Source organism: Salvia miltiorrhiza, chromosome 6, assembly GCF_028751815.1.
Source record: "Salvia miltiorrhiza cultivar Shanhuang (shh) chromosome 6, IMPLAD_Smil_shh, whole genome shotgun sequence".
In the NCBI taxonomy this organism is placed as follows: domain Eukaryota; kingdom Viridiplantae; phylum Streptophyta; class Magnoliopsida; order Lamiales; family Lamiaceae; genus Salvia; species Salvia miltiorrhiza.
In genome coordinates this window covers 8442732-8458591 of record NC_080392.1, presented here as the reverse complement: position 1 = coordinate 8458591, position 15860 = coordinate 8442732, and the positions used below count along the sequence as shown (strand labels likewise).

The window sequence follows — 15860 nt, the reverse complement described above, 5'->3', positions numbered from 1 at the left end:
CTTCATTTGGTTGAAGGGTTTCGGTCGACTTCTATGTTTCCCATCATCTACAAGGAGCTCATTAAATCCCCGCCAATCAGCCATGGCCTATCATTCCTGCCTTCTTGATCACTTATCCATTTGAGTAGATCCTAACATAATCTATTTTCCTCAATTAACAGATTCATATAGAACCTCGTGAACCACCATGTGAGATTGCCCTATCACAATCGTGCAGTCCACATATAGAACCTCGTGAACCACCAAGTAAGAAAGCATTTGATCCCCAGAAATTCTGAATAATGATGAGATCTCATTCTATTATATAATACATCCACGACAAAATACCCGAATATCCCAACATTGTCCTCCAAAAAATTACATATACGAGCAACTAGTTTAGTTTCATAGAGAACAACTAGAATTAGGAAAGTATCTGCGATGAGACGTCAGAGTTCCTGGAATACGTGGAAACTTCCCAACCCCTGCGAATTGCATACTATAACACTCACAATTCTCGTCAGCACTGCTCTGCAGCAGCCACCATTGTGTACTTGGTTTACTCATCACTGCCATGAAGTTTAGCCATTTTGTGCTTGGGGCCTCGAGGTTGTCATCCAAGAATGACTTTTCTACACTGATGCAGTCATCCATTTTTATAGCAAATGAGTTCGTGGTTGTAGTCCCGTTCTCCATCGCCTTTCTTTTACATCATTTGTGTCTCCTTTTACTTTTTGTGGGGATACAATATCAGTCATTATTGTATTAATGTTACTCTCATGGCGCAGTTCTATCCTCATTCTTTCTCCCGAAGCACTATTATCACCTTCATTGCTATTCCCCACCAATAGTCAGCATGTTCCCCTCCAACTCCACATCTTGACGATCCTCATGTCTTGTGTAAACTCAATAATATTATAATAAGCTTATTCCCAACATGTTCAGCCTCATTTTCCACACATCCATCAATGTTTGCCTTTTCACCTTGCTGTTATATCTCACTTTCACGACCAACTTCTGGTCTCGGGAGAAGACGAGACCCCTATGATTAGCTTTGGATAGGGGCCTACATCCGTATGAGTTAGTATTCGGCCGTGGATAGTGACTTGTTCGCCGATAATCAATGCCCCTATTTGTACGAAGCCACACCCTGAATTGTAGGTTTGTCTTTGCTTCTACATCAACATCAAAAATTTTCATGTGGTGTTCAGGCAAAAACAAATCTGATAAATTCTTGTAGAGCACCAAAAAACAACACCTTTCTCATCTCTCATAGAACTATAACTGGAACACATTGAATGGGCAGTTCACCAATATATCTAATAGCCCATACCCGTTCATATCCTCCAAGACACATACCGTTCGCTCCATTATCCACCTCTAACACCTCTTGATGCAGCCCGAACAGAGCCAAGCTCGCGCCAAAACAGAGTTGAATCCCGCGCCAGACCAGAGCCAAGGACGCTAGAGGAATCGAGCTCGCCAGCGGAATCGAGCTCGCCAAGGACGCCAGAGGAATCGAGCTCGCCAGCGGAATCGAGCTCGCCAGTGGAATCGAGCTCGCCAGCGGAATCAAGCTTGCCAGCGGAATCGATATCGCCAGCGGAATCGATATTGACAGAGAAATCATTCCGCCAGAGGAATCCTCCCGCCAGAGAAATCGTCCCGCCAGAGAAATCCTCCCGCCAGAGGAATCCTCCCGCCAGAGGAATCCTTCCACTAGAGGAATCCTCCCGCCAGGGGAATCCTTCCACCAGAGGAATCCTCCCGCCAGAGGAATCCCGGCTTTCCAGAGCAGAGGAGCGGACGTGCAGAGCAGAGCGTACGGAGCTGGTTTTCTCTATAGGGTTATTTTAGCTTGTTGATCAAGTTTCTTTAGTTTCCTTGTTTTTACGATTATGTCCTTCTTTAAATTAGGGTTTTATTTTGCCTATATATATGGCGGCTGTATGGAACGAAAGAACAACTTTGATGATATATGAAATTTGTGAGATTATTCTCTCGTGAGAACTTCGAGTTCTTCCTGGATTTTGCCCAAGCAAATCCAACCTATCGGCGTATCGGCGGGTTCATCATCCTTCGTCGTGTGTCATTCAGCGTCCCCGAGTTGCTGCGTCAACGTTGGGGTTTAGGGATTCGTTCGCCTAAATCATTTCGTAGGTTAGATTCAGAGGTTTTGGGATTTCCATCTTTTATCTGTCTTTAATTCTAACATATCATTCATCGTCTCCGAGTTACTGTATCAATCGTGCGTTGGGGTTTAGGGATACGTTCTCTAGATCATTTCGTAGATTAGATTCAGGGTTTTGGGACAATATTCCACAATTTATCTTTATTTCAGTTCTCGTTTCAAGGTCTAGAGATCTACAGATCTTTTGTTCACATCAGTTGGTATCAGTTTTCCAGGTTGCGTAAGGGTTACGCTATATATATAAAAAAAAAAAACAGAGCAATTGACTGTGCAATTGAGGGTTTCGTAAGGGCGAAATTTTCTTGGGTTTTATCTTTTGGTTCTGTTGGGTTCTGTTCATAATTTCAGGGTGTTCTGTTGGGTTTTGTTGGCCGCGTTTCCAGATTTCGTACGGGTCGAAATTATCCAGGGTTTGGTCTTTTCTGTTTGGGTCTTTATGTTCTTAACAGAGTATGAGTGTGAGTTCAGCAAATCACGGCCATCCGGTAATTTTTTATGGTTGCAATCGAGATAAGACGTGTCGTTCGTGTCAAGGATTCCGATCCCATGAGAGTGAGCAGTGGACAAATTTCTTTCACACGAGAGTTCTTGTCCAAGACAAGTTCTGCAGTGTGATCATTGATGGAGAAAGTTGCACGAATGTGGCGAGTATGTACATGGTGGAGAAATCGGGGCTGACCGAGATGCAACACCCCAAGCCGTATCGTGTGCAATGGCCGAATGAGCCCGGCGTCGTCGAGGTTACCACGCAAGTGAAAGTGCCTTTTCGCCTTGGCAGGTATGAAGATGAGGTGTTGTGCGATGTTATTCCCATGCAGGCGACACACCTTTTGTTGGGTAGACCGTGGCAGGATGATAGACGAGCTACTCATGATGCAGTCACCAACAAGTACTCCTTCGCGTATAAGCACAGGAAGGTGGCACTTGTTTCCCTTCGCCCTCAACAAATTTATGAGGATCACTTGCAACTGCAGCAACGACACAAGGAGGTGGATAAGGTGAAGTCTACGGAGCAGTCGGTCGAGCAACAAGAGATGAAGGTTGCAGTGGAAATCAATAGAGAGGTAGTTGCTGTCCAAGCTGAGGAGTCTCATCTTACGTTGCTAGAATTGAAGGATTCTTGTGCGGAAGTGCGTGTGAAGTCTACCTTGGCAGCACAGGCTTTGCCACTTGTTCAGGGCGTTGAAACGGAGCAGCGATGCGATGTCGACGAACAGGCCGCGGAGCAGGTGAACATTAAGGAGCAGCGCTGTAATGGTGCCACTAAGTTCGAACTGATCTTGTTCACGCAACCTCAGATGCCATGGAAGATTGTTATTGGAGATACCACGCTGCGGCAGTTGCTGACGGGTCTGTTTCAATTAGCCAAGTATAGCAGTGTGGTATTTTGTGATGCAGCGCTGAGGTTTGAAGCACCCATACCTGACGCAATCATGGCTGTTCGGAAGCTCCCACGCTACATATAAAAGGTTGAAGCAACCATGGCTGTTTGAACAAGAAGTGAAGCATGGCGGCCTTTACAACAACAACTTCGTCATGGTCAAGGTCCAAGAACAATCAATGTTTGCGCCGAAGCATTTGGTTTTTGATCCCGGCAAGATGAATGATGGACAAGAGAGAAAAGCTAGGGTCCATCAATTGTTTCTAGCAGCCAATGAAGATTTTGTTTTTGATCCAGGTATTGGCATTCACGAATTGGATTTGAGGACAAATCCTCTTCAAGAAGAGGGGAATGATGCAGCCCGAACAGAGCCAAGCTCGCGCCAAAACAGAGTTGAATCCCGCGCCAGACCAGAGCCAAGGACGTCAGAGGAATCGAGCTCGCCAGCGGAATCGATATCGCCAGCGGAATCGATATTGACAGAGGAATCATTCCGCCAGAGGAATCCTCCCGCCAGAGGAATCCTTCCGCCAGAGGAATTCTCCCGCCAGAGGAATCCTCCCGCCAGAGGAATCCTTCCACCAGAGGAATCCTCCCGCCAGGGGATTCCTTCCACCAGAGGAATCCTCCCGCCAGAGGAATCCCGGCTTTCCAGAGCAGAGGAGCGGACGTGCAGAGCAGAGCGTACGGAGCTGGTTTTCTCTATAAGGTTATTTTAGCTTGTTGATCAAGTTTATTTAGTTTCCTTGTTTTTACGATTATGTCCTTCTTTAAATTAGGGTTTTATTTTGCCTATATATATGGCGGCTGTATGGAACGAAAGAACAACTTTGATGATATATGAAATTTGTGAGATTATTCTCTTGTGAGAACTTCGAGTTCTTCCTGGATTTTGCCCAAGCAAATCCAACCTATCGGCGTATCGGCGGGTTCATCATCCCTCGTCGTGTGTCATTCAGCGTCCCCGAGTTGCTGCGTCAACTGCACGTTGGGGTTTAGGGATTCGTTCGCCTAAATCATTTCGTGGGTTAGATTCAGAGGTTTTGGGATTTCCATCTTTTATCTGTCTTTAATTCTAACATATCATTCATCGTCTCCGAGTTACTGTATCAATCGTGCGTTGGGGTTTAGGGATCCGTTCTCTAGATCATTTCGTAGATTAGATTCAGGGGTTTTGGGACAATATTCCACAATTTATCTTTATTTCAGTTCTTGTTTCAAGGTCTAGAGATTTACAGATCTTTTGTTCACATCACCTCTCTAATTCGCTCTCCAATACATCTGATAATTTGGGATTCCATGCACGCAATTGATATATTGTGAAGTTGAACTCATATAGAATTTTGTTGAAAGCAATCAACATCATCATTTGCATGGATCCTGTCTTTCGAAGAAGCATCAAATCATGAAAAAAAAGACACGGCCCTTACAAAATGATTGGTGGACGTCGTATACCACCAAATAATTCCTGCAATTCTACCAAGAATTAAATGAGTATAGTAATAAGCAGGGTCGAACCGAAGAAAACGGAGTAATAACTTCAAATTCCTAAAGATCTAAATCGGTGTAGCCACCACGCCTTAAATTGAGCGATGATACTAGTCAACTACGAAAGCAAATAAATTAACAAAAATAGCAAATAGAATTTAATCAAAGAAATGTAACTCGGCTCGAATAAATCCATACTAATTTAATAACTCTGATCATCGACGCAAATATAAATTAATCTCTATCAACCAACCAGTTATAGGATACCGTGAACGCAACGGACGTACCCCAATTCCTACTTACTTTGTCGATAGACAGCTGTAGACGCCAGACCTGCCTATTTCCCTTATTAAAACATAACCTAGCTGTAGACGCCAGACCTAGATTTAATGTTTCAATAGCATTAAGATGAAGGAATCCAATTTAGACAAATTACCCAAGAACGCAAGTAATAATTCGTCTACCCATTTATTCCTACTACGAATATTGTAGCTTTATTACTAATTAGCCTTATTCCAACAATTATGGATTTGAGGAATCAATTGACTTTAATCCAATTAAATCTAAGTTGATCAGACTTAAATTAAATCAGAATTGACCTTAAACACAAGGAATAATTAAATTGAAATCAATATGACTCAATTATATGAACAACTAGCATGTCCATCCGTGCGATACATGATAAAATTGAAATTAAATGACATTTTAAATAAATAAATAAAAATATTAAACATAATCAAAATATAAATAAATGCAAAATATGATTTAAAAATAAAATATCAATAACTCAATAAAATCCCGAATTTAAAAACGTAATTTTCAACTATGTATAAAGTGTAATGATAATTATAGTCACTAAATAATTTAAAATTATTTGATAACAAAATTAATATACACATTATTATTATATAGTATTCCACATAATAATAAATAAATAAAATAAATAAAAAAATTGTAAAATTTTAACAAAGAGAAAGAATATAACATATTTTAAAATTTTAATAACATATTCGTTTTGAATTCATTTTTGATGATTTTTATACCATATTAAAGATCTTGTTACGAACTTAAACTTAAAATGCATATTGAATATTTATTCATAAATTAAATTTGATGATATTTAGAAAATAATTAAAATTATATAAAAAAGAGAAATCAAATAGTGAAAAAATTGATGAGAGAAGAGAGAAAAAAATGGAGGGAGAAAACTCCTCTTTTATATATTACTAGAACGATCTCCCGTGCGATGCACGGCGAGTATATAAATTAAACGACATCAATTACTCAATAAAATTTTGGATTTGAAAACGTAAATTTTCAACTTTGTGTAAAGTGTAACGACAATTATAGTTATTAAATAATTAATAATCATTTGATAATGAAAATTAGCATTATATTTTATTATAATTATAAAGTATGATGCATCATAATAAATAAATAATTCACAAATACATAAAAAAAAATTGAAATTATATTTTTTTAATATATATACTAATTTCATCTACAAAGTTAAATTAACATTAATACAAAAAAATTATTTTAAAAAAAGAGTTATAAAATGAACCAATATATATTCCTTCACCTCTATTACATTTAAACTATTATAATTAAAAAAACATATGTAAACACAAACACATGATATTCACTTATTTTTATCTAAAAATACAAAAAAAAAATTAATTAATATAATAGAAAAAAAGTAAACATGTCATTAAAGAGAAAATTAACACTCATTAAAGTAGAGAGGAAAGAACAAAATACTAATATTTTAAAACTTTAAATTATCATAACTTATTCATTCTAAATTATAATTTTTTTTTATCAAAAGATGAAAGATAAGAGATAAATTTTGTAGTAAAGAGAGAGAGAGAGAGAGAAAATATATAATAACAACAATTATTAAATTACAATAAAATAATTTCCATATAATATTAATAACAACAATAATAATAGTGCAAAAAAAGGAAGAGATAAAAATATAAAAGAATAGAGAAAAAGAAATAGGAGATAGAAAAATAATTACCATAATTTTTTTAATTACAATAACTTATTTGTTTCAAATTCATATTTTATGATTTTTATATCAAATTAAAGATCTTGTCATTATCTTTAATTTAAGATACATATAGAATATCTTTCCATATATCAATTTTATTTTTTTTTTAAGAAAATCACTAAAGTATGAAAGAGAGAGTAGAAGAGAGAGAAATTGTATGAAAAAAAGAGTGAAAAAACGTGTGATAGAGAGAGGAGAGAGAAAATATGAAAAAATGCATAGGGGAAGGAAAGAGAAAAATTGGCGGGAATAAAAATTGGTGTTTCATATATATATAGATTAGGTCTCACAGATATTAAATCAATATTTCATTATTCATAATTAAACTAAAAATAATCAAATTAAATAAATAAAATATAATAAAGAAAAATCTACTGAATTGAAATAAATAAAATTCTATCACCAGAATTCCAAAACGTTAATTGTGGCTCGATGCAAAACTCTAAGTACGTACGCTTCCAATTGCTAAATAAGAAAATTTGTAAAAGCTATCAACTAAATTCCTACGCCGCGAATCCCCCTTGCTCTAATGCCAAAAGATGGCTCAGCCGCCAAAGTCCTATTACACCATCCAAACCCCCCTTTTCTCCAATGTCAAATTGCTTTTATAAATCCCAACTTCCGCCACATTAATTAATGGGCCGAAACTAATTAACTAAAGCCCATTTTCTAAAGTTAAAATTATGGCAGATCCTTATGAGGATTAGTAATTACGTGCGTCTTTTGGATCTTCACAAATTGATATTAAAATCCCATATTTTTCATCCTTCTTTCATTCGACCTCATCGCCATCAAATTCTTCAATTCCTGCACAAAAATTCATTTAATTTTGTATATTAAATTCGTACAAAATAATTCAAGAATATGAACAACTAAAATACACACATCAATGATCCTTTCTCTATCTAATTCAAGATATAGGGATCTAAAAAATATTCTCTCCGTCCCGTAAAAGAGTATCACTTGTGGTTGTGAGATAACACGAGTTTTAAGAAATGTTTGGTTAGTAATATGTTGAGTGGAGAAAATGGATCCACTACTTTTTTAAGAAAATGATGATGTGTGTGGTAGATAATGTGTGGATTCATGTCCCAAAGGGAAAACGATAATTTCTTATGGGATGGATAAAAATGGAAAAGTTGATATTTTTTTATCGGACAGAGGGAGTATATTACATCCCATAGTCTCCACATCTGTTGAACCGCAAATCTGGAGAATTTGTGGTAGTTGTTCTCGTAGCATTTCGCGGTTGTTATTTTTCCAGTAATGAATTTGTTTGCCCTTAATTTGCCAGATGCCGCCTCCATGAATGATAAAGTAATCATTTTTTATTGTGCTTTCGTTGAAAGTTTCAAATCTGCCGCCTATTTTACAAAGCTTGTGGCTACTTTGCAATTAATGAATGATTATGATTTTTTCTCTATAAAAATGAACAAATATTCCCTATGTGAAAGTTAAGATCTAGATTCAAACTCAACAATTGTCTTCTCCTCTAAATAAAAAATAAAATAAAACAAATTCCAAATTAACAACTCAAAGACTATTGGGCCTTGATCCAATTAAAGTTGGCCCAAGCCCAACCCATTGGTCCCTCATTTAGGCATTTTAAAAAAAATGTAACTTCTTTGTGGCTCTTTCTCTTCCAAATGAAATACATGAAATTTTGGGACAAATGAAATTTGAGAAGAATTCAGGGTCCCTTCACTCTCTTCTCTCTCTTTTGTGCTTTCCCCAAATTTTCACTCTTCAATTTCCCTCCACTTTTTTCCCTCCGTTTTGCTCCCGATCTTTACAAAAATCTTTTAAACCTCTCTCTACCTGTCCATCCCTTTCTCCCTCCATCTTCAAACTGCTTTTTCTTTCAATTCGCGGAACAGACTAAGGTGAGTGTGTGTGTGTGGGTATATGATTATCTGCATGTATATATTTAGTTGGGTTGCTTCGCAAATCATCCCGGTATGAAGTCTTGCGGCTGTCGGTTTTATCTGATATTGTATGGAGTTGTATGAGTATGTGAATTCATAGTCTTCTCCGTTTCTAGGGTTTTGTTTGATTTTGCAATTCGTCTTTGAAATGTTACCTCGTTGTTTGACTTCGCATGCCAGTTTTCTGACAAGGAAGTCTTATCTCTTTCCATGGAGCATGAATTGAACATTTTTACTATAATATCGATGTGATGCTAGTTTTGCAGTTAGTTGACCTCCTGTATTGAATGACCCAATATTAGCAAACTAACTGTTTAGATAGAGACAGCCTTAAAGTGTAAGATGGGAAGACTTAAATCTTTGCTACAACTTAACTGTATGGTTTTTTATAGATGGCTAGGAGTTTGGATTTGAATTGAACGCTATTGTTTAGTATACGTATCTGTGCTTGAAGTTATAAGTCTCTCTCTGCATGATAATAAGTTACAAGCAGGAAATTGAGTTCAATGCTACCTCTGAAGAATATTTGAACTCCAATTTTGTTTTTTTCCACTAAATGTGCCCTGTTGTGCAACTGCTAGAGTAACATACATGATTGTACTTTCTAATTTTCCTTTGGATTTATTTGCTTGTTTTGCCAGGTTCAGGTACAGATCTTTGATACTGATGGTTCCATGAATGCTATCAAGCTGCCCTATATCGAGACAATGTACCGTGGCTGTTTCATCAATCATATTATGAAATCAGCTTAAACCTCAAGGTTATACAAGCAGACTTCCATTTTTTGTATTTTATTTTGGTTGTTGCTTTTGTCTTAGACTATTAGGTAGTGGAATTCCACTTGTATAACTCCTCGGTACCGAGCTTTTCCCATAACTATTACATATGTTTGTGTGTGTAAAGCATTTGAATTATAAAAAAATGTCAATATGGTTGCAGGTTCAAGCACTCAAGTTATATTGTATGAACAAGAGGAGCACTTTCCGTTTTTGCCTTTTAAGATAATTTGGGGAATATCACTGCTAGATAATCTTGCATCTCTATATCATTAATGGAGTGCAACAAAGATGAGGCTGTCCGGGTCAGGGAACTGGCGGAGATGAAAATGAAAAACAATGACTTTGAAGGGGCTCGAAAGAATGTACTGAAGGCACAGAATCTTTATCCAGAACTTGAGAATATTTCCCAGCTGCTTAGCATCTGTGATGTTCATTGTTCAGCTAAAAGATTGGTGCCTGGATCTGAAAAGGACTGGTATGGAGTCCTTCAAGTTGCAAAGTTTGCTGATGAGATGGCAATCAAGAAACAATACCGGCGGCTTGCTCTTTTTCTCCATCCGGATAAGAATCGATTCCCTGGTGCAGAGTCTGCTTTTAAGTTGATTTGTGAAGCAAATGCTGTGCTTTCAGACCCCCAAAAGAAGTATTTATATGACCAGAAGATCAGAGTAATGGTTAGATCTACTCCAGTAGTCCCTCCACATCACCACTTGAATAAAACTTCTCAATTTAACAAGCAATATGGACCTGAGATCAAAGTTGCCAATGGTTTTCGCAGTATGAATCAACATCAAACCACGCAGTCGAGCTTTTCTGTCAGGCAGGAAGTGTTCTGCACAAGTTGCCCGTTCTGTAGTTTAAAGTACCAGTTGGATAGAAAATTTGTGAACAAAAATTTGCGCTGTCAGAAATGCACAAAAACTTTTACAGGTTATGAAACGGGTGCTCAAGGTATTCCTGAAGGTGTTCCGCTGGCATCCAAATACGCTCCGGGAAGTTCTCAGAATGGGATACCGAATCACGGCGGAAGTAAACATGGTGTTCAAAATGGCAAGGGATCTTCGGCATCACATATGGCATCTCAGTGGTGTGCCAACAAGCAAACCCAACCAAGTGTTCAGACGGAAAGTATTTTCAAAGATAAGGGGGTAGGAAGGCCTGCAAAGGTCAGCAGGAAGGCCAAACGAAAGGGGAGAAGAAGGGGTTCGGAATCTAGTGAGAGTTATGACACCTCCAGTGAATCTGACCTAGAAGATGTCTATGGTGTTGCAACCAATCCGAGTTCTGGACCTTCTAATGCCCATTTTCCACGTAGATCATCTCGGAAAAGGCAAAACATATCCTACAATGAAGGTGTTGGTGATGATGATGATGATGATGATGATCTTCCTCTTCCTAGTCCTCGCAAGAGATCTCAAGGAAACAAGTTACCAGAAGATAATGGAATCAGGCAAAACAATGCTTTGGATGGAGAATCTGCAAAACATGAGAATCAAAATGGTTTACATGCTGATGCAGATTTTTCCAAGACTGAGAGTAAAGAAACAGGATCTGTTTACCCTGAAGAAAGACCGCAAAACAAGTCTTACAGTGACACAGGAGTCAAGACAAAGGGAGAAGGTGGTCGTATGCCAAACATTGGTGCTGATGCAATTGAAACTGAAATTGACTCTGACAGGGATGCACACTCTGGTGACGATTCAATTAAGGACCACTGTGAGTGTGATGATCCAGAATTTAATGATTTTGATAAGGACCGTGATGAAAATTGTTTTGCTGTTAGCCAGTACTGGGCTTGTTATGATTCAGCTGATTCCATGCCAAGATTTTATGCAAAGGTGAAGAAGGTACAATTCTCTCCATTTGAGTTGTGGATCACATGGTTAGAAGCTGATCCTGCAGATGACGCTCAAAAGAAATGGATAGATGCGGATTTACCTGTTGGTTGTGGGAATTTTAAGGTTGGCGCAACTCAAAAAATGTCAAATCGTTTCACATTCGCTCAGCAAGTGCACTGTGAGAAGGGTAAGAGAGGTTCTTTAATCATATATCCTAGACGAGGGGAAGTTTGGGCTCTTTTTAAGGACTGGGATTTGAGCTGGAGCTCCCAGCCTGATAGTCGCAGAAAGTACAAATATGAAGTTGTGGAGGTGTTATCGGATTTTGATGCAGTGGCTGGTGTCAGAGTTTGTTACTTAGATAAAGTTGGAGGATTCGTGAGCCTGTTCCAAAGAAGTAGCCAGAGCGCGACCGAGTCATTTATGATAAGGCCCAATGAAGTATACAGATTCTCACACTGTATTTGTTCTTTCAAAATGACAGGCTCTGAAAGAGAAGGAGTGCCAGTTGGCTCTTTTGAACTCGATCCTGCAGCCCTACCTCTGAATCCCGATCACTTGTACTACCCCGGAAAATCAAAGATGGGAACTGATAACACGGAGCCTGGAGTTAATTGTGCTCCACCAGAGTCGGGTACAGGAAAAGATAACTTTGTGGATCTGGAGTGCTCTGATGGGTAGCTTTATGAAGTTCATTGATCCCTCAGAGAGATGAACTCTGTCAGGAAATATAGATATTAGAAAAGAAACGATCAGGCGGCAGTCACCTGTCGATGTCATGCAGAGCAAGTTGTCTTGAATGATGGACTGTTGTGAGTTAGAAGATGAAGCATGATGTTGTTATGACAGCCTCAAGAAGGTGCTTTCTTTTGTTAACTTATTGATTGGGAGCTTTAACAAGCATCAGTTGCAACTTTGCAGGTGACATGTATCATTTTGAATTAGAATGTTGATAGTGTAGTGGAAATGATATATCTTTCACCTAGTTTTAGTTGGTGCAACTCTTTTGTGATTTTTGTAGTTGCTGCTCTTCTGTGCTAATGCAGAGTGCTTTATTATGTCTTCGTTTGAGATCTCTTTAGTTAACTTTGTTTCAACTATCATTTTCATTTGATCTGAAAGTATTCAACCCTTTTCTGTTTTTTGGATTGTCTTGAGAAACACCATGTCCCAGACTCCCAAATCATTCAGTGTTTGGTTGCATTACTAAACTGGTGACAAGTTCGGGCCTCATAAATGTCTTAGAGCATCTCCAGCGGGCGTTTGGCGCCCCGGATCGATCCGGGGCGAGGAGAAGACAGCCGCGCTGGAGATCTCGGCTGGGTTGAGGCGGCGTCTTAGCGGCGACACGGGGCGAAGACTTTGGTTGAGAGATCCGTGCACTACACGCGCACGGTTTAAATTAAAAAAAAAAATGAAACAAACTTTTTTTATTTATGAAATCAGTTCCAGAGAAACGAAATTTGGGGAAGAATAGAAACTTGAGAGAGAGGAAAAATTTGGGGAAGAAATCAATTGGAGAGAGAGGGAAAAATTTGGGGAAGACGATGGGGGAAGAAGAGGGTAGGTGGGGGTAGGTATTTGACTTTTTTTTTAAATATATTTTTAATATGTTTTGTTTTATTTATTGTTTTTGATTTTTTTGAATTTTAAAATTTATCATTTTTTAATTCTTTTTCGTAATTTTTAGGATTTTTAAATTTTAGTAATTTTTTTAGTTATTTAAATTATGTAATTTTTTTAATTATTTAAATTATATAATTTTTATTTTTAATGTAATGTTTAATTTTATTTTTAATGAAAATTTTAAATTTTAAAAAAGAAGGTAGAATTGGAGATTCTAAGAGCTTATAAAATGTTTCTTGGAGCTTTTAATTTTTTTTCCTTGGCTATTTTTAATGAAAATTTTAAATTTTAAAATTTTTGGAGCTTATAAAATGTTTCAAGAGCTTATAAGATGCAATTTTTAAAAAAGATTAAGTTTTCAAAGTGTTTGGGTGATTGAGTTTATAAGCTAGAGTGAGAATTTTTAATTAGTGAGAGAAAATTTTTGTTAGAGAGAAAATCGAAGAAAAATGAAATTTTTGTTAGAGAGAAAATCGAAGAAAAATGAAATTAGAATGATATATGATGAAAATAAAAAATCATAGTTGAATTATTTTTGTAAAATGAGTGTTGTTTATAAGATAATGAGAAAATAAGTTGGGGTAGATGAACTTAATTTTACATCTTATAAGCTCTTTAGGAGCTTATTTTGCCAAACACTTTGAAGGAGTTTATAAGCTCAGCCAAACAACCTCTAGATGACTTGTCTTGACATAGCCAAGGAAAAAAAATTACTATTGTGTGCGTGTGTTGGCTTAGTGGTAAGTGGTGAATGCCCAAAGTCTGAGGTTCTGGATTCGAGTTTATCGTCGTACGGTCTTTAAATTTTTATTTATTTGTGTAATTTATCAAAAAAAAAATACTAATAAATAGAAATATTTTAAAACTTAAAAATTCATGTTCCAAACTTGAAATTGAAACTTCAGCCAAAAATCATGATTCGGGAAATTTTCTATGGGATGTTTTTCTATATAATCAAAATTTACCCCATTTCAATATTATGTCGTTTGAAATATACAAAATAGGTTTGCTGCATTTATTTTTAATTTCTTCTATCAATCTCAAAGTAGCTCTTTAGAAAAACACTAAATTCAATATATGGTATTACATGTTTACAACCTTATAAAACACTCCAAAATACTAATAAATATACGAGATAGTTAAATTTCAAAGTTTTGAACCTTTTATTATCTGTTATAGATTTTGAATATATATATATATATATATATATATATATATATATATATATTATTGGAAATGAGTGATAAGTTAAATGTAGAGTGAAATTGAATTTCACTTAAAAACATAATTAAATTGATAATTTTGTTCGATTTGATTCATAGCGTTTAAAATTAAGATTTCCATATGAAATCAAGTCAAGCTAATTTTTATTTTTAGCAATATTACTATTATACCTCGTGTTATGTACGAAATAAAAAATATAATAACATTATATAGTGTAAAATAAACTTGCCCTAATGAAAACAATATGATGAATTTGACAATATTGTAAAAAACGTAAAATGAAACTGAGGCGAAGCGATAAGCCTTGAGTTGGTGCGAAGCGTAAGCCTCTAATAAACAAAATTATGCCTCAACAAATAAAATATATAAGTGATACATATTTTAAGATAATGTAATTGAGTGTATTGAGAGATCAGTCTTAGGCCTATGGTGAGCAAATCTAAGATTAATACTGATATTATTGAAATATCTTCTGTTTGATAGGTTTAACAAACAAGATGAGAGAAGCTCAATTCAAGGAGAAACATTAATCTGTGTTATTGTCGGGTTGATGTCGTGGGAAAATATCCCCGAATGTGCATGACCATAAGAGCCAATCCACAAAATGTCAAAGAATGGTATGAATTCGGGACATTAGCCTCAATTTGTACTATGTCACCAGCATTCAACGAGATCAAGGTGCTACCTAAATTGATCCAAGAAACGGTCTATGATGCATGGTCAATGAACGAGTCCCTCAAAATGGATGTTTTGAAGTTGTATTTCCTTAGTGCAGCTCCTGAACCAACATGAAAAGAGAATCCAAGGCTTTTCATTTCATCAAACTTCGGAGGCCCGACAACCAAGCTCTTAACCGAATCAAAGCACCGGAAAGTCAGTCCTCTATCCCACATTCACAGAGGATCAAATCTCCACAAGGCGAGCATGAGGATTATGGGTTTGTCTCACTAAGATGGACAAAATCAAATCTAGGTTTAAGTTTTTTCAGAACTCGAACTTGGGTTCATTTATGTTAAATACTATGATAGGAACCACGACGAAGTTTGTAGAAAAGATTTTCAAGGAAAAGAGGTCACTACTGTGGCAAAACAAGATCGCGGGAGTAAATAAACTCGTCGCAAGTTCTGTAATATGACTCATCTTGGCCATTGGACGGACCACATCTGTGTGGAATGCCCCAACTAGAAGGAACCGTAATTCAGAAAAGGGTTTTTTACCCAAACCAAATAAGAAGAAATTTCAGTCCAATGAATGCGAGGAACCTAGGATTCCTCGTAGACGAGCACTTTGGGCACTGTCACACCCCAATTCTTGAAGTAATAAATATAATCGAGGTGCGAATAACTCATAGAAATAAACAAGGGAAAAACCTT

The 15860-nt window shown here is 36.8% G+C and overlaps 1 protein-coding gene and 1 long non-coding RNA gene across 5 annotated transcripts; one reads left to right on the top strand and one right to left on the bottom strand.

Moving 5' to 3' along the window:
* Positions 1 to 270: 270 nt before the first annotated feature.
* LOC130988428 (uncharacterized) lies at positions 271 to 8246 on the bottom strand. 3 transcript variants are annotated; one of them, XR_009090099.1, is made up of 4 exons: positions 7810 to 8246; positions 4808 to 5019; positions 1238 to 1366; positions 271 to 1154 (listed from the first exon to the last, which is right to left on the bottom strand). It is a non-coding gene; the product is annotated as an uncharacterized LOC130988428 (long non-coding RNA). The 3 variants fall into 3 exon arrangements; XR_009090100.1 differs by having other exon boundaries at positions 271 to 1366; positions 7810 to 7902; positions 7981 to 8246; XR_009090098.1 differs by having other exon boundaries at positions 271 to 1366.
* Positions 8247 to 8716: 470 nt separating this feature from the next.
* LOC130988427 (uncharacterized) lies at positions 8717 to 12695 on the top strand. Of its 2 annotated transcripts, XM_057912256.1 has the most exons (3): positions 8717 to 8978; positions 9662 to 9780; positions 9960 to 12695. In XM_057912256.1, the coding sequence occupies exon 3, from the start codon at positions 10072 to 10074 to the stop codon at positions 12316 to 12318; it is 2247 nt and encodes a 748-aa protein (XP_057768239.1). In that variant the 5' UTR covers positions 8717 to 8978; positions 9662 to 9780; positions 9960 to 10071; the 3' UTR covers positions 12319 to 12695. The 2 variants fall into 2 exon arrangements, with proteins under 2 accessions (XP_057768239.1, XP_057768240.1); XM_057912257.1 differs by having other exon boundaries at positions 8733 to 8978; positions 9662 to 12695.
* The last annotated feature ends 3165 nt before the right edge of the window (positions 12696 to 15860 follow it).

Bases quoted from the DNA above. Each gene is read 5' to 3' on its own strand.
- LOC130988427 (XM_057912256.1), top strand. From the start codon at position 10,072: ATGGAGTGCAACAAAGATGAGGCTGTCCGGGTCAGGGAACTGGCGGAG.